The sequence below is a fragment of the Echinops telfairi genome, unplaced genomic scaffold (assembly GCF_000313985.2).
Source record: "Echinops telfairi isolate 266 unplaced genomic scaffold, ASM31398v2 ScPeMD7_70;HRSCAF=299, whole genome shotgun sequence".
Lineage (NCBI taxonomy): Eukaryota > Metazoa > Chordata > Mammalia > Afrosoricida > Tenrecidae > Echinops > Echinops telfairi.
The window spans coordinates 29,496,878-29,515,272 of NW_022103968.1; the positions used below are offsets into that span (position 1 = coordinate 29,496,878).

Here is an 18,395-nt window from a genome sequence, read left to right on the forward strand (position 1 = left end):
GTGGGGTCTCTCACAGCGTGGGGTTTTAATGGACCATGTGTGCAGTCTACAGCTTGGCTTCTAAATAGCAATAGGAGTGATGGCATTTGCCCACAGAGAACTATTCCGAAGTACTTTAGGCTGAGTACCCAATGTGATGAGCTCCTCCCTCCTCTGGCTTGTTCCTAACTTTAGACATTCTGAGTCTTCAGGGTCGAGATTGAATCGAAGAAGCAGGTGTCGATTTGCTTCGTGGTTCATGCAATGCCCACTACTGCTCTTGCCTGCCCTGGGTCTGCCCCTCTGGGGCAGTGCTGCCCTGCCCTGCCCTGGAGACTTCAGACTGCCAAGTGAGTCCAAGCTAAAGGAAGAATAAAAATGAGAAGATAGGAGAGAAATGGTAGGAAGTTCTCTGGAAGGAAAAATGAGAAAAATAGAAGATAGGAAATGGTAGGGAGGTCAATAGAAGAGAGTTACAAAATGAATTCAGGAAGCTGGGCTAGTACTGGTCACGCCTTCTGCCCTTCACTGACCGGTCCCTGGACACTCACTCTGCCTGGCTGCTTACTGGTCTGGACAGTTTGCCTCTCAAGAGATTCTTGAATTAGCCATTTAGTGGGGAGGCAGTGTTGAGTCAATTCTAAGTCAAAGTGTTAAAATTAGCCATGGCCTGGGAAGCATCTTGTTTATTTCAAGATTGGCATCTCATTTTGAAGGGCAACTTGCAGGACTCAAGACAGGAGGCTACTCAACTTCAAGCCATTGCCTCAAAACTTCATGTTCTGGCTGGGGGCGTGGGGGAGGCTGTGGGAGACGCAGAACACCCTTAATAGGCAACCTTCTTTCCCGCCTTACTATCCCGTTTGCCCATTTCTGAAAATCACATTTCCAAGGAGGGCATGAAGAAAAACTGCACATGGGACTCTCTTTATGCCTCTTGAGCCCCTGGTGGTATGGTGGCTTATCCATTGGGCTGCTGACCTGCAAGGTCAGTGGTTCAAACACACCAGCTGCTCTGTGGGAGAGAGATGAGGCGTCTATTCCCCCGAAGATTGACAGCCTTGGAAACACAATGGAACAGTTCTACTGGGTCCTACCAGGGTCATTATCAGTCAGAATCGAGTCAAGGGCAGTGGGTTTTGCCCTTCTCAGTATTGATTTGGTTACAGAGCTGCTTACTGTCCAATAAATATTTATTTGGTTTTAGCCAAGTTCATAGTGTTTAGGTAATCCAGGGTTGTTTTTCTCTCAGGCAATGACGTAAGGAGTGACCATGATATGGGCTGACGACCGCTGGGAAGATCGTGATTTTAAACCAAACTCTGAGATGGCTGGGCAAAAAACACCCTCCTCAGCAGCTGCCCTTTGCCTCAGCAGTACCAACAGTTGGCGTTTAGTATTGAACTTGTCCTTTAGTTCAACTCATTTGATGTTTAGTATTGAACTTGTCCTTTTTGGGGGTGGGGTGGGGAGGAGACGATGACAATCAAACACTGTGGGACCCTGGCCTTTAAAATCAGAGGTGATGAGGTGTTGCCAAGGCTGACAAGATGTTGCACCACGTTCCTTTGGCTCGGGTGGATACTTTGAATGGAAAGGTCAGGGTGTTTGGGGTTTTGTTTTGAATTTGTCACATCATCCAAATAGAAGCTGAGGTATTTTATTTTCCTCATCAAGAGAACTGGCGCCTTCCACTATTTATTGAGGGCTTACTCAAGATACCTGGGGCGACCGGGGGTGTTGGTAGTTATTGGATTGCTAACGACATGGTCAGCAGTTTTGAAGCGAACAGCTGCTTCATAGGAGAAAAACGAGGCTTTCTACTCTTGTAAAAAGTGAGTCTTAGAAACTCACAGGGGCAGTTCTCCCCTGACCTATAGGGTCACTGTGAGTCAGCATCGATTCCATGGCAGGGAGTTTTACTAAATGCAAGACAAGGAGGGAGACTCATGCGCGGTATGATTCCTAGTCCAAAGCAGCTCCCCCCAAGGGGTGTGGTGGATATGCACTGAAAACAATAGCAAACATTTCAGGCACTCTTACCCAGGCTCCTAAACACTTTACCTATCCCGACTCATAGAATTCCAACAACCCTGAGGAAAACATTAGTACCGCCACTTTAGAGATTAGAAAACAGGTAATTTGCCTACACTCGCCTAAATTAAAAAGTAGCAGAACCAGAATTTAAAGCTTGGCCGTCTTGGCTCCAGAGTCCGTTCTTAAGAATTTTTATTTAAAAAAATATTGAACATATACACAGCACAGCATACACCAACTCAGCAATGCCTACATTCGGCGGCTGATTTTATTCTTCGGATCCTGCAACCATCCTCCGCCTCAGCCCTTCTCTAAATTTTCCACCCTGAACCTAACCTCACGGCGTCAGATGGCAGAATGGGAAATGCCAGGGCTCTTAACCGCCAAACTGTACACCCAGAATTGTATGATCAGTCACTGGGAACAGAAGCACAGCAACGGGAGCGGGCGCTTGGAACAGGGGGATGGAGAAGCGGGCGTTTGCGCCGGTCTCCAAGGTCAGGAGGAGGAGAGCGGGGCTGGGGTGGCGCGCGGAGGGAGGAAAGCCTGGCGAAGGGTGACTAAAAGCTTGGGTGCCGGCCAGCTGACGGCAGCGGGATCAGCGTGGGTGCAAGGAGGAGGAAGCCTGGAGAGGGAAATTCACGGTCCCCCCTAACATTTAGCAGGGTCTCCCGGGTCCGCGACCCAAACACGCCGCCCACGCCCGTGCCCGCAGGTGAGGGCTCCCGTTCTGGGCGTGGATCCCGGAGACCTGCAGGCCACGCGGGGCCGGGGTCAAGCCAAGTTGGGTCCGGAACGTGCGCACTGCCCGGGCAGCGAGGGCACCTGCCAGGGACCGGGGAGACCTGTTCTCCGGAATTCCCGCCAGCCACCTCCCCTGGGTCTCCAGGGCCGGGAAGGTCGAAGAGGTGGCTTTGGAGGAGCACCAGCCGCCAACCTCCTCCAACCGCGACGGCCGGCCTCGGAGACGGAAGGAATAACAGGCCCAGCGATAGGTGCATGTGTCTGCCAATCAGGCCTAGTGCCCGCCCCCACGAGAGCCCCCGAAAATGGAATTGGCTGCATTATGACCGGCCGTCGAGAAGATTCTCTTCTTGGATTGGCTCATAGCATCTCCGGCTCGAGTGTGTCAGAAGCTCGCTATTGGTTAGCCGCGTTGCCAAGCTCCAGACGCGGCTCGCCCATTGGAGGCCGCGGACCCGCCCCCTGCAGGCTGGGTGAAGGTGAGCGTCTCCTCCAGCAGCTCCTGCCAGACCAGCGGCGAGCTCCGGGCGCACGGTGTCACCTCCGGACAGACTCCGGTCCTCTAACGATGGCTCCTCCATCCGTCTTTGCCGAGGTGCCGCAGGCCCCGCCGGTGCTTGTGTTTAAGCTGACCGCAGATTTCCGGGAGGATCCAGACCCCCGCAAGGTCAACCTAGGAGTGGGAGGTAAGGATGCAGGGCTCAGGAATGTGAGCGACCCAGGTAGTGTAACGGGCCCAGCCCAGGACCTGGTGTCTGTAGGAGAGGCTGAGGTCCAGCTGGGAGCTGGGTGGGGGTGGCGTGGAGGTCAGAGGATCCTACTGTCTATTTTATCAATGGGGATAAGGCCTTGGACGATGTGCCCAAAGTCACAGCGCAGGTGTAGCAGCCGCGACACAAATTCAGATTTTCTGATACTACATCCCTTTGTCACTTAAAGAAGGGAACTGGCGAGGGATAGAATGGAGGGGGGAAAAAATCAGAAGCCTAATGGTCCCACTTTCTGGAAAATGGATTAAGTAGGACTTTTCACGTTGGGGAACTTTGGCCTAGGGTTGAGCCCTTACCTGGCATCACTCAGGAATTTTAAGCACAGGGTGGGGGAGTAGGGTTTTGGGGGGAACCCACACCCAAGACTGAGGCATTCAAGGAATTTAAAATCAAGTGGTGTTAAGTTCTGTGATAGAAATCTAAAGTGTTTCTGTGATCATTTAACCAACACTGCATCCACCTAACTAACTGACACACAGATGTGGTGGATAGACCTTAATTAAAAAGGAGCAGAAAGAGCAGGGGGCGAAGAAGGGATGGCAGCTCACTTTCCATCCCTCCTTGTTTTCATTGGAAAAATTCGGCACCTTCAAGGACATTTAAAACAATGAGGGCGCCTCTGCAAACAAGTTAAAAAAAGGGTGTTCCAAGAGGATGGTGAACCATGGCAGCCTTGTGGTGTTAGGGTGATCTCGTACTACCTTGTGCTAATAGATAAGGACAAGTCTTTCTTGGAAGTAGCTAGCTTAGTGTGCCTTTAAAGAAACCAGACCAAATCCCACCTGGTAAAGCTGGTTTTTTAACTTGTTGACTGGGAATTCATTTCGATACAGTAGGTGAGTTGCTTCTGACTCATAATGGCCTATGTGCAACAGAAGGACACACCGCCCAGTGCTGCTCCTTCATCCCTTTTGCTCTTATGTTTGAGCTCAGGAGACCATAAGAACTAGATGGTGCCTGGCTACCACAATTAAATCCTCTGGAAAGAATCACATCAGAAGGTCCTAGGTCGAGTGGGAGAAAAATGTGGAACAAAATCCAATTGTTCTTATGTTGGAGGGTAAGTGGTATAATACGGGTAGTGTGACAATATTACTACATTCACCCACCCAGAGACCATTAGTTGGCCTAGTGATTGCTTTAGTTTGGAGCCCTGTCCACATTTTCGTTACTAAATTGATATCAAATTTATAGATGACACTTTTAAAAAAATTTTTTTATCTGGGGCTCGTACAGCTCTTACCACAATCCATACATCCATCCATTGTGTCAAACATATTTGTACATTTATTGCCCTCATCATTATCAAAACATTTTCTGTCTACTTCAGCCCTTGGTATCAGCTCCTCATTTTTCCCCTCCCTCCCCGCGACCCTTCCTCATGAACCCTTGATAGTTTATAAATTACTCTTATTTGGTCATGTCACTGAGATGACACATTCTCGAGGGATAAGGTTAGCAGATAGAAGAGAGGACAGTTGTGAAATTGAAAATGATCTTATGACGTCTTGAATTTATTGTATACAATTTGATCTCATAACTTTACATGAAGCTTTTCCTAAAAGAAAAGAAATCATGAATGTGTGCAAAGATAAAAGAGTATTCAACTCAGTAGTTTATAATAGCCAATAACTGGAAGCAGTAGAATTGGTTAATAAATTAAGTAAAGGAAGGGATGAAGATGCACGGATAGACATACAGGCTGAGCAAGTGTGAGGGAGTAGGATTATTATACCCACAGATTTAGAGAGATCGACAGAGATTCGTGTATATTTACCTTTGCTGCACACATCTCAATGCGGTGAAATATGTTAGGGACGCAGTTATGGAAATATCTTAGATATATCCATACACCTTGAGGAAATGCAGCAGTGACCTGACCAATGGGCTCAGGACCGTAGTCTTAGGGGATACCAAGATCAGCTGGCATCACCTCATCCACAAAGACAACGGTACATTTCCTACTTGGATGAGTAGCCCCGGGGCCTGAAAAGCACGTGTGCAGCCCTCTAACGTGCAACTCTTGGTGTTTTTCGGTCCAGAAGAAAGAAGAGTGATCAAAATCAAAGACACATGGAAAGAATTGATCCAGTGGACGAACAGACCACACACACCTCAGTCTCCAAAACCTCGAGCCCAGGAGAACTAGACGGTGCCTGGAAACCACTGCCAGCTGCTTTGAAAGGGGTCCTATTCCAAGGTCCTCCAGAGAGAGGGGGAAAAATGTGGACCGAAATGCAGAATCATAAGAGAGACCAGGCTTACTGGTTGGATTGAGACTAGTGGCACCCCAGACACTCTGGTGCTCAGTTACCCTTCAGGTCTGGAAGTGAACTCACCAGCCTGGCTCCATTTACAACCAAACAATAGATTTATTATAAGGGGAACAATAACACTAAGAAGGTATGCTCACCTTAGAATAATCAACCATTGAGATCAAAAGGGCAGCATTTACCCAAGTATAACATTTAGAAGGGTTTGGAAAGGAGGAGGAACAGAAGCAGGAAGTACTGGGGCAGAAGTGGGAGAAGCGATGTTATGTTGTGGGGATCGCAATCGGGGACATTAGACAAAATATGAATTGCTGAATGGAAATGAATAGCTTGGCAACCCTTCCCTGGATTCATAATAAAAAGTTAAAACAAGTATGTTATAAATGACACATGAACATATGAAAAATGCCCAATTGCATTCATAATAAGATACATGAATTAAAATGATCATGATGTACCGTTTCATCTCATATTGGCAAAAGTTCAAGGGGTAAAGCTAAAGGGAAATAGGCACTCTTAACCGTTGCTGGTAAGAGTGTGAATTGGGATAATTCTCATGGAGGACAATTTTGAAATAACTGCCAAACCAGAAATACATAGAGCCGTCACCCATTCATTGCATTTTCAATCCTGCTTTTTACAGATATATTTGCATACATGTGAGAGATGTGCTGTATGTACAAGTTCACGAAGGTATTATTTTAGAATGTGTAAATGTTCAAATAAAAATAATTTATAAAAATCGGAAACAACTTACCGTCTATACTCGTGTATAAGCCGAGTTTTCCAGCACATTTCTTATGGAGTTTTGGTGGTAAAATTAGGTGCCTTGGCTGATATTCGGGTTGGTTTATACTCCAGAATATATGGTAAATGTCCATTAAGAAGAGACTGGTAAATTACAGCACATTCGTCAGTTATGCACCTGTAAAGCAGAACCAGAGCAATCCATATACAGATATGAAAAGATCTTCAAGTGGAAAAAGCAAGGAGTATGCTGCTGCTACCGTGAAGGACCTGGGAGTCAGTCCTGACTCATAAGAGTTCCGTGTACAACAGATAGGAACTGAAAATACAGGGAATCCAGGACGGATGAGCCCTATAGGACCAGTGGTGTGAGTGGCAAAACAGGGAGGGTAAAGGGAGAATGGGTAGGAAAGAGGGAACCGATTACATGGAACTGTGTGTGACCTCCTCCCTGGGGGACAGACAACCGAAAAGTGGATGAAGGGAGACGTCGGACAGGGCAAGATATGACAAAATACCCATTTATAAACTATCAAGGGCTCATGCGGGAGGGGGGAGCGGGGAGGGAGGGGAAAAATGAGGACCTAATGTTGGGGGTTTAAATGGAGAGAAAATGTTTTGAGAACGATGTACAAATGCGCTTTACACAATTGATGTGTGTATGGATTGGGATAACAGTTGTATGAGCCCCTAATAAAATGTTAAAAAAAAAAAAAAAAGAGTTCCGTGTACAGTAGAATGAAACGCTGCTGGGGCCAGTGCCAGCCTCTCGGTCAAACAATGGAGCCCATTGTCGCAGGCAGCCACTGTGTCAATCCATGTCACTGCAGGTCCTGCTCTTTTTCACTGACCCTCGACTGTACACCGAGCACGATGCGCTTCTGATAAGGGGAGACAAGGCCTCACTGTCCTGACGGTCGAGGAACATTCTGGTTGTACTTTTCCAAGGACAGACCTGGTCATTTGATATCCATAGTATACTATGTGTAGTATGCTATGCAAGGGGGCCTTCAAAAAGTTTGTGGAATCCTGGTGGCATAGTGAATCCTTTGTCAACTAACTGCAAGGTCAGAATCTTAAACCCACTAGCTATTCGGCGGGAGAAAGATGAAGCTTACTGGTTCCGTAAAGATGTACAGTCTCGGGACCCCAGGGAACAGTTCTATTCTGCCCTATAGGGTTACTGTGAGTAAGGGTTAACCAGATGTTAGTGAGTTTTTGTGAAGTTCGTGGACAATGGAATGAAAAGACAATGGAAAATTTCTTTGAATTTTTTGAAATCCCCTTATATGCTATCTTTTGTGTAAAAAGAGAAGAAATAAGCTGTACTGACTTCTGTGTGCATAGAGAAATTCATGAATGAAACTAAAATCAATTGTCTAGGGAAGGGAAAGATTTGGGAACTAGGCAGATGGGAGATAAGAATGGGGTGGAGGTATGTAAATATATTACCTATTAGAATAGTGAATAGTGGTGAAATTAATTTATAATACTGGTACATATTTAAGTGGGAAAAAAATGTTAAAAATTCTGTATGCAATTTGATCCCATAAGGAGCCCTGGTGGTGGAGTGGTTCTGCATTGGGCTGCGATCCACAAGGTCAGCAGTTGAAAACCCCCAGGCGATCCTGTGGAGAAAGACTGCGCTTCCTACTCCTCTAAACAGTTACAGTCTTAGGAACCCACGTGAGGGCGCTGCAAGTCAGCATTGACTGATGGCAGTGAGTTTAGTTTTTACTTAATATGATCCTTTGTTTTATAAAAGAATATACCCCCCTAAAATAAAGCTTGGAATATATACATCAACATTTTCATACATCTTATCTTTGAATACTAGGATTACATATTCTTTTTTATTTACCTTTTGAGCTTTGCTAAATTTTTTTTTACAATCAACAGAGATTGTTCAGTAGATTCTTTTAGTATAGAAGAAGGGCATAGGAGTTTGCTGTACATCAAATTAAATATTATTAATTTGATTGATTTTGATCGGTAGATGTGATGCAGATGAAATGGGATGGAAAGTCAAACAGTAAATATTAGCTGATGTCGAGAGAAAGAGAATGTACTTGATCCGGTTTTTAATATTTCCTGTACACGTGTGTGTTTTCATATTGGGCTTATCTCTGTTGTAATCTGTCAATGTGGGTAGCCTTCTTGAATCTTTGTTATGTGTTTTTCTATGTTTTTGGTATACGAAACCCAGGTTGGATGGACCTTTAGAGACACCAAGTAGAATAATGAGGGTTCTTGAGGGGTATGGGGCGGGGGGAGGTAGATAAGGGGGGGGGGCCGTAAGGAGGAGCTGATATCAAGGAATTCAAGAGGGAAGAAAACGTTTTGGAACAGATTATGGTAGCAATTGTGCAATACTGCTTGGTGTGATCTATGGAATGGTAGGATTAGTTCCTAACGGTCCGAAAAAACAAATGAAAGACAGAGTGTGGGCGAGTGAGAGTGGGCACACACACTAGCAGGCACAGGTGTGTAAGTGGGTCCTTGGATGGCTGGTTCTGTAGCAGCTGCCAGAACCTGGAGTGGTGGGCATTTGTTAGTTCCGTTGCTGTTGTTCTAGACCAGGAGGAGGAGGTGTGGCCTCTTTCCACCCTCTGTCTCTCCCTTCCCTGTTCTGTTTGAAGGTGCAGAGGGCGTCTGAAACAGCACCTGGCCCTTTTCTGGAAATGGCTCCGGGAGGTGAATAGGAACAGGATTGTGTCCAGAGAGGAGACGCTGTCCCTGCCTGGTAGAGTCAGGTGTGCAGCCCTGCTTTAGCCGGGAAGGGAGAGCCCCTGGAGGGAGCTTGAGCCTTCTCCTGGAAACACTGTATAATGCTCTGCTGTACCGCAACCCTGAATTCAAACCAAGCCGCTAAGCGGTCTCCGCGTGATCATGTGAGTGAGGGCCGGCAGGTTGTCATGTCGATGGAGCTCTGAGTGGCTGTAGTGGACGGGATCAGAACGCTTGGCTGCAGGGCAGCAAAGGGAGAACTTTGGCACGTACGCTGCTCGAGGTGGCCCGTTTTCACAGACGTTTGCCCTCTGCAGTTTCCCCTGGAAGAATGGATTTCTTTGGTGAGAGTATGTGAGATTTGGAAAATGGTGGTGGTGGTGGTAGTGTGGCTGCGGTAGGAGAAACTGGACGGGGATGCAGAAGAAAGAATTGTTGGGCCAATAACCACAGAGACCTCCGTGTGAGAGCTCCGTGTGCCGGTAATGCAGGCAGCCCTGCTTCTGAACGTCTGACTCACAGACGACGTGACTTACAGGCAGGCCATACTTACTTTCTCCTGTTCTGTAGATTTGTCCTCACTTTGAAATAACAACCAACACCCCCACTGCCAGGCGGGGAGTCTAACTCGTAGCAACCTTGTAGCAGCCCTGCCACAGAGTCGAATTGCCCCTGTAGGTCCCGAAGGCTGTACTTCTTCACGGGAGCAGAGCGCCTCATGTAGCTCCCTCGGAGTGGCTGGGGAGTCAAACTGCTGACCTTGCGGTTAGCTGCCTAAGGTGGAAACCACTGTGCCACCAGGGCTCCGAACCCACGGATGGCGCTTCACTCGCTGGCTTGCTTACTCACTGACTGCCGTTCACTTGACTTTGATTCTCAGTGATCCCTTCCCACGACACCTTCCCCATCGCAGCCCCTTTCACTGCTGCACTTTGAAGGCACATTTAAATCACTGGAAAGGCTTTTTCTTGCACTAACCTGCCGTGACTAAGGCTAAGTAAGCACCAATGCACCTATTCCGACTCACCTCCACATTGCACTGAACGACCTAAAGACCAGAACGGGTCTCTTTGTCAACCGAGGGCTGCTTATACATGCGCACACCGAATGCTTTCCTGCATTCTTTCCCAAGTTGCATGCCAGCATTTTCCTGTTGGGGGGTCATTTCCATGTAAGAGCGCTAAGTTCCAGAAGGCTAGGAACCATGACTGTGCCAGGTGGCCAAGCGCCGAGCCCCAAGCCTGGCCCCAAGGAGGCCTCGTTCAGTAAGTGCACGGACTTGAATTCCCTTCACTGTCCCACTCCGAAGGGGATGGCATTGCTCCAGGTCACAGCTGCAAACTGTCTCGTCGCCGATGCCTGAGACGCCTCTGTTGTGTTGTGCCCTCTCTCCCATGCGCCAGCGTACCGCACGGACGACTGTCAGCCCTGGGTCCTGCCGGTAGTGAGGAAAGTGCAGCAGAAGATTGCCAGCGACAGCAGCCTGAACCACGAGTACCTGCCCATCCTGGGCCTGGCCGACTTCCGGACCCTCGCTTCCCGCCTGGCCCTGGGGGATGACAGCCCAGCTCTCAAGGCGATGCGGGTGAGTTCTGCGTGAGGACACATTGACCCTTGAGAAACTGTGGGAGGAAAAGGAGGCTGCAGATTTCATTTGTCTCAAAGCATCGGTATTTAGTATGCCTACCCAACTGTCAGTGACTAAGTGTTTCTAGTCACGTGACTTCCAGCACTTGCTGCTAGAACGGCTAATGTGACCCCATGCCGAGCATGGCACCTCTGATGGGCCAGCTTTTGCCTGGGACAGTGGTTCTCAACCTGTGGGTCGTGGCCCCTTTGGGGGTCGAACGACCCCTTCACTGGGGTTGCCTGCCTGATTCATAACAGTAGCAAAATGACTTTTATGAAGTAGCAACGAAAATAATTTTATGGTTGGGAGGTTACCACCACATGAGGAGCTATATTTAAGGGTCGCGGCATGAGGAAGGTGGAGAAGCACTGGCCTAATAGATCATCAGAATTGTTGCGGGGTTTGAAGCCACCAGTGGAGATGCCAAAGAAAGAGAATTGACTAGAATGGTCAAGAGACCAGGGCTGTGGATCCAGCTCTGCCTCCACTTTTGGCCATAGTCAGGTCATTTACCGCCCCCAACCGCTGTGTCTACATGTTACCCCAATTCTCGCTTCTGAGTCATGGTCCCATAAGGAACAACTTGCATTGTTGAAGGAGCCTCTGAGCTCCCTGGAATTCTGTGCAGAATGTTATGTAGGTGTGCTTATTTCTGGGGAGAAAGTTCTTGGCTTTACCATATTTTCAGAAGTTGCCTGTGGACCCCTAGAGTTCAGGAGCCCCTCATCTACGTGCTTCCGGAATTCCCTGCTAGTTCTAAGATTCCTTTATTCTCCTAGCCTTGCTCTTCATGTCTCTGAAATATCTTCTGGCTGTAACTAGAGACGCGTGGAAGAATGACCTGTCTGGCAGCAGGTCAGGCAAGCTGGGCTGCGCGTGGCAGATGTGTGAGGTCCAGGTTCTCCGTGTCCAGGACTTCCGAGGAGGACAAGACCAGTGAGAGTCAGGGATGGGCCTTGAGCTGGACTTTGGAAAATGGGTAATGGGCCAGGCCACAGGTTCTCAACTCTGGCTCCACATCGCCACCGTCTGAGGAGCTTTTCCCAACCTGCTGGTGCTTGGGCCCCATTCCCGACCCGTTCGATCAGTCTTGGCGGGTGCAGTGGGTCCCAGCATGGACGTACTTTGAAAAGCTCGCGTGGTGATTTTAAGATACAGCAGGATGTAGAACCACGAGGTGTGGGGAGAAATAGAGGTGTATCTCTTGAGTACGGATCAAAGGACAGAGGTAGGAGGTAAGCAGGCCTTGGTTGGGCAAGACCTGGCTGCTTTGAGCTGAGGAGCTTGTTGGATAGATCAGGGAGGCTGAGCCTTTTGGGGAGCTCAGACAGTGGGTGTCAACCAGAGGTTTGAGCAGGGGAGTTACCCAGGAAGAGTGGTTTGTAGAAACTTGGCTGGCTGGGTGGAGAGGGGAAGGCCTGAGACTTTTGCAATAGCCCAGAAAGGTCTTGTGTAATGGAATCCAGTGCTCTCCCTGCTCCCCGGGGCCACCTGGCTGGCGCTGCCCGTGGTTCGTGCATTGAAGGACTCCCGCTCACTAGCAGGCATTCCACGCATCCCCGCAGGTCATTCGCAGCACTCTCTTCCTTCTGTGTCTTGTGTAACCCGGTGCCCTGGTGGCAGAATGAAAGGAAGGTGGACCACGTGGCACAGTTTTATATGTATCAGGAAGCAGGGAGATTCTGGGTGAAGGTATTTGGAATTTGGGTCACCACGTTAGGGTTTTGTTTTGATTAACAGGAGAGTTTGTGACTTGCTTGCTGTCTTGAAACGAAGGCCTACCGGTCAAAATGTGGCAGCAGAGAGAGCCTAGCAGAGGGCCTGGGGAGGTGTGCAAGTGCTCTTTCTGTCTGTGCAGGGAGGAGACTCTTTATGAAGTTTAAAGCGGGGGCCACGGGCAGCAGGGTGGAGGGTTACCTTCTAGTGGCTAACTGGAGATAAAGTAGTGGGGATTCTGTTGACAGAATGAAAACAGGATTCTGTGCTGGGGGCGTCTTCCCCATTTCTTAAGCAGTTCTTAAATACGCTGGGCAGATGCTTCTACCTCTGCTCATCGCTCCCGGTTTTGATCACTTTCATCTGTGGCTTTGACCTGGAAGTGTAGCTCTCGTTCACAGAACACACTTAAATTGACGCCTTCCTGGCAGTCGGTAAATAAGTGGTTTTGGGCTGATTTAGGCTGGTTTCTTGGCACCGACAGTAGGATTTTCTGTTGGTCTGTGCGTGTCCCCTGGTACCATTGTCCCCTGAGCTCCGAGCCATTCCTCTTTTCCTGGAAGACTTCCCTGTCCCAGGTGACAGTTCTGCTCCCCACCCTCTTACTGGGATTCTTGTAGTAAGTAGTCCCCTTATTGATTTTCCTGTCTAGTAGTCCTCATTCTAGGCGGTCCTCCACATTGCAGCTGGAGTGACCTTCCTCAGCTAATAAAGGCGAACATGCCACCTACTCCACCCATCATCTACAAGGTAAAATCTGGACTTTCAACTTGGCACCCAGGGTAATTGATAGCCAGCCTTTATCCTGTTCATCCAGTTACTCTCTGCACCTGCCCCACTAGGGTCTTGCCATTGTCAGACCCTTGCTGTTCTGCAGAGCCACACACGCCGTGCTCTGTGTTGACACCCTTTGCTCAGGGACCCCTCCCTCTCAGCTCTGCTCCTCAGCTTCCACCCCCAGGGTCTCCAAGGACCCGCAGGGGTCACTTCCACAAGCGGACTCCTGCCCCTGCGGTTAGGTTAAAATGAGCATCCTGTCATTTGTTTTTCCTTTTGACCCCTTTTTAAATTTGTTATAGTTTCTCTTGTCTTCTGCTCTTCCATGGATTGAAGTTTGTGTTATTTGTTTTTAGGGTGTGGATTTCTCTAAATGAAATCCATAGAGACAACAACCGGGTTAATAGTTCCTTAGGGTTATGTCAGAAGGTGTTGAGGGGTGGGTAATGGGGAGCTAATCATAATGGGTTCAAGAATGTTCTCAAATGGATTCTGGTGGTGACTGCACAGTTCTTTTTAATATAGTGAACCCACTGAATTGTACGGTACGTGAATTCTATATCAACACAACGGTTAAAAACACGAGTCCCTTCCACGCTGCTCTCGGTGGAACTAGTTGCTTGAGTTACTGCGGGACCTTGTGCACAGCCCAGGAATGGCAGCTTCACGCCGTGCTTCACATAGAGTTTAAAGTTGCTCCCTTCCACAGCGCAGGGATCACAGCTTCCTTGTTTCTCTTGCCAGTCTTCAGCATTGAGCTCCTTGCCCGGCTCCTCAAAGACTCTCCGATGGGTGAATTCCCACAGTCAACCAGTGAATGCTCACCCCTCCAGCTGGGCCTTGCTTGAGGGGCTAGGACACACCGAGAGCCCTGGCCTTACTTCCAGGAACTAGAGGAGCGATGTGTTTTGTCCATGCTATACTGCACCTTGGTTGAATCATCCCTTCCTTATAACCCTTCTGTGGGAAGATGTCCAGTTGTCTACAGATGGGCTTTGTGTCTCGTTCATGTCAATATATTTGTTTGTTTGGGGTCTTTTGATACCTGGTGCATGATCCCATCGACACCTCAAGGTCACACGGGCTGGTGTGCTTCTTGAACTTGGGCTTACTTGGTTCCCTGCTAGATGGCTGCTTGCTTGACTTCAAGCCTTTAAGACCCCAGATGCTACATCTTTTGATAGCCAGGCACCATCTGCTCTTTCCACCACATTTGCTTATGCACCCATTTTGTCTTCAGCCATCACGTTGGGAAGGTGAGTGTCAAAGAGTGCCAGTTATCAGAACAAAGTGTTCTTGTGTTAAGGGAGGCCTTGAGTAGAGGCCCACAGTCCGTCTGCTATCTTAATACCTATCATATAAATATGTGTACATTGGCCTCTAGCCCTTTCATTATAAATTAATATATTCACATACATACATGCCTATATCATACCTCTATAAACAGCTTTTGCCTCCTATTTCTTCTGTTTCCTTTCACCTTCCTCCTATCTCACTCTCATGCTCACCCTCCATTCTGCTCTCAGTATTTCCTCTCGGATACATTGCTTTTGATGAAGCCCCACCCGGCGTTATATACCCTCCTCACCACCAATTTGGATCACTTGTTATTCCCTTGTCCCTGGGTTTGTTCCTCCACCTCTCCCTCTCTCATGTCTCCCCAGAACTGTCAGTCCCGTTGTTTTCTCCTCCAGATTGTTCATCTAGCCTATCTTATTTAGACAGACCTGCAGAGATAATAACATGCACAAAAACAAGACAGAGCAAAACCAAGCAACAAAAGAAAAGAAAACACCAACAAGCCAATGACAAAAAACAAAATAAAACACAAGAACAAGAAAGAAAAGCTTGCAGTTAGTTCAAGGACTGCTTGTTGGCCTTTAGGCGTGTTTTCCAGTTGAGTCTGTTGGGGCGCCAAGCCCTGGCCCAAATTCTATTTTTGGAACTCCCTGGGGACTTCGTTGCTCTGTCGTTGTTGATTTTAATTCCCTAGTTGTCCCCTGTCTGTGGCGTTGTTTGCTCACTGCTCCTCCCCCGCCTCCCCCCTCAGGTCCCTCTGGAACCATCGACCCGCCGCTTTCCCCTCATGCTTGCTCACCATCCCTATCTTTGTTTGTTTAATTTACAAATGTAGTTTTTGTGGGTTTTTTAAAATCATTTTATTGGGGGATTGTACAACTCTTATCACAATCCATACATGCATCCATTGTGTCAAGCACATTTGTACATTTGTTACCATCATCATTCTCAAAACATTTGCTTTCTACTTGACCCCTTGGTATCAGCTCCTCATTTTCCCCCTCTCTCCCTCATCTTCCCTCCCTCACGAACCCTTGATAATTTATAAATTGTTATTATTTTTTCATGTCTTACACTGACCGATGTTTCCCTTCATCTGCTTTTCTGTTGTCCGTCCTCAAGGGAGGAGGTTATATGAAGATCCTTGTGATCGGTTCCCCCTTTCTCCCCCACCTTCCTTCCACCCTCCTGGTATTGTTACTCTCATTATTGGTCCTGAAGGGATCATCTGTCCCACCCTCCCTTCCCCCTTCTGGTATCGCCACTCTCACCACTAGTCCTGAAGGGAAGATGGTCCTGGATTCCTTGTGCTTCCAGTTCCTATCTGTACCAGTACACATGCTCTGGTCTAGCCGGATTTGTAAGATAGAATTGGGATCATGATAGTGGGGGGAAAGAAGCATTAAAGAACTAGAGGAAAGTTGCATGTTTCATCCGTGCTATACTGTGCACCCTGACGGAAAACGAGATGGTAATGAGTTTGGCTTTTTATCTTTTGATTTTGGGTTTTCTCTGGTGTTAGTTGCTGTTCTTTCCATTTCAACTCGTGGGACAGAGGGGAACTGCCCTCCATGCCTGTCTCTATAGGTAGGTAAAACCCACCGTCATGGAGACAAGCGAAACAGCGGTGAAGAATAGGGGTGACCACGGCTTGCCGCTGTCTTTTTCCTGCCTTACATGGGATTTCTGCTGTTGAGTCATCGTTCGTCGTGAAACTGACTGACAGGTTGAAACTGACTGACAGGTTGAACGAATGTTTTCGTTGCTCTGGGAGCACTGATCGTTTCCTGTTTGATGGGGCGTTTACATGGGAGACGGCTGAGCCTTTTCCTCATCCGCTCTGTTGAGGATTTGGGTTTTCTCCTTACGTGGAACAGCATGACAGGCGATGGATTTCTAGTAGTCAGGGAGTCCTAGAGTCCCACGATGGACCTCACTGGATCAAAACCCAAAAGATCAAACTCAGGGCCATCGAGTTGAAGGGCCCCATAGGTTTCCCAAGACTATATATATATATATATATATATATATATATATATATTTTCAGACATAAACCAGAAGAACATGGAATGTTGAATGAGCATGAAAGAGGCTGAAAAACTGGGTTAAAAGCTAACTGTCTCGCTTTTGAGTTAAGATCCTTGAACTTCAAGTTTCTTTTCAGAGAAAATGTTGGGTTTTAAGGAGTAATAAAGCAGTGTCAGGCACCTACTGCATTTTAAAACTGAACATGAATTATTAACAGTATTATATTCTTTGTATGGCTTAAACCTTCTTAGATTTTTGACAAGGCATAATTACCTAGTACTAACTTCAAAATCATGTTGACTTTCTGAAAGGAAAATGCATCTGTGAAGCTGGAGAAAAGAAAACAAAATATGGGTGTGTGTTTTCCCTGAGAATATATAGCCTTACAGGCCTGCAAAAGAGAGAAATTAGTATGCACAGAGACTCCCCTCACTTGCTTAGAAGGCAACATGGTGATCTCATTAATCAGACACTTTCTTAATGTCCTATAAATTTTCGCTTCCTCTTTTTCTTCAGTGCAAAGAGTTTGTCACTCGTTTCCTTGTTGCCCATCCTGACAAGCATTGATTATTACTAGCTAGCCCTCATTGTCCTCGAGCGTCCTGAACATGCTGACCTTCTTGAGGGAACTTGCTTTCTCTGAGACCACGTTCTCCTGCTTGGCTTTGCACCACCTGAGCCCTGGAAACTCCTCCTCTACAATCCATTTACTAGATTGCTGTCTTTGGATATTCCTCCAATGTTGCTGTTACTCAGGCTTCAGCCAGATTTCCTCAGACTACAAACTCGCTTTTGATCTTTCTTTCCAACGCATGAATCCAATTATTGTGCCTTCTGGGTTTTTTTTTCCCTTTGGTCTAGCCAGAAATTCTCTTCCTTTCAGACTTATATATTCAACTGCTCCCTTGCATACATGTCACCAAGAAGCAAGACGGAATGAAAACAAACCAACACCACTGTCCAGTGGATCGAAATTGTAGAAGGGATACAAATTCATCGCAACACAGTGCAAATCTGTTATGTGCAAAGGCTTAGCTCATAATTCTCTCCTATGTTTAATCATGAGTCTCCCTTTGTGTTATTTCAAAGATTAGCACCACCATCCCCTGCTCAGCATATTTATTCATGAAGTCTTGCTAGATCTAGAGAACTATGTCTTGCATTCATTCCAATTGTTTAATGGACAAAATCACTCCTTTATCTGAGTAGCCTACACCTTTTGTTAGAAAAGGTGCAACAGCCTCTTTACTATCTGGTCTCCATGCCTCCACTCTTGCCCCTCTGGTATATTCTGCATTGTCCCAAGTAATGTTTATGAATGAAAATATGCCCTGGAATCCCCTTGCTTAATGATTCTTTCATGCTTAGGTTTGTACGCAGAAGTTGTAGCTCAAGCCCTAGCACCTAGTAGGTGCTCAGTAAAACTATGCTGAATGAATGAGTTGTGTATATATTGGTGGGCATGCCATCCTCATTCCCGAGGCAAGCCAGGTATTTGAGAAGTCCAGATAAAGACTTTGGCGCTAGACATTTAATAACAATTGTAACTCCTTCCAGAGGGGGTCAATATGTCTCTCTTCTATTTTGAGTGACTAAATTTTTTTTTTTAACATTTTATTAGGGGCTCATACAACTGTTATCCCAATCCATACACACATCAATTGTGTA

At 47.2% G+C, this 18,395-nt stretch overlaps 1 protein-coding gene across 1 annotated transcript in view; it reads left to right on the forward strand.

Moving 5' to 3' along the window:
• The first annotated feature begins 3,270 nt into the window (after positions 1-3,270).
• Positions 3,271-18,395, forward strand: part of GOT1 (glutamic-oxaloacetic transaminase 1) — a 23,514-nt gene continuing 8,389 nt past the window's right edge. Inside the window, exons 1-2 of the mRNA XM_004701004.2 lie at positions 3,271-3,446; positions 10,681-10,862. Of these exons, the coding sequence (XP_004701061.1) occupies positions 3,329-3,446; positions 10,681-10,862 (300 nt within the window). The 5' untranslated portion in view covers positions 3,271-3,328. The remainder of the gene's footprint in view (positions 3,447-10,680; positions 10,863-18,395) is intronic.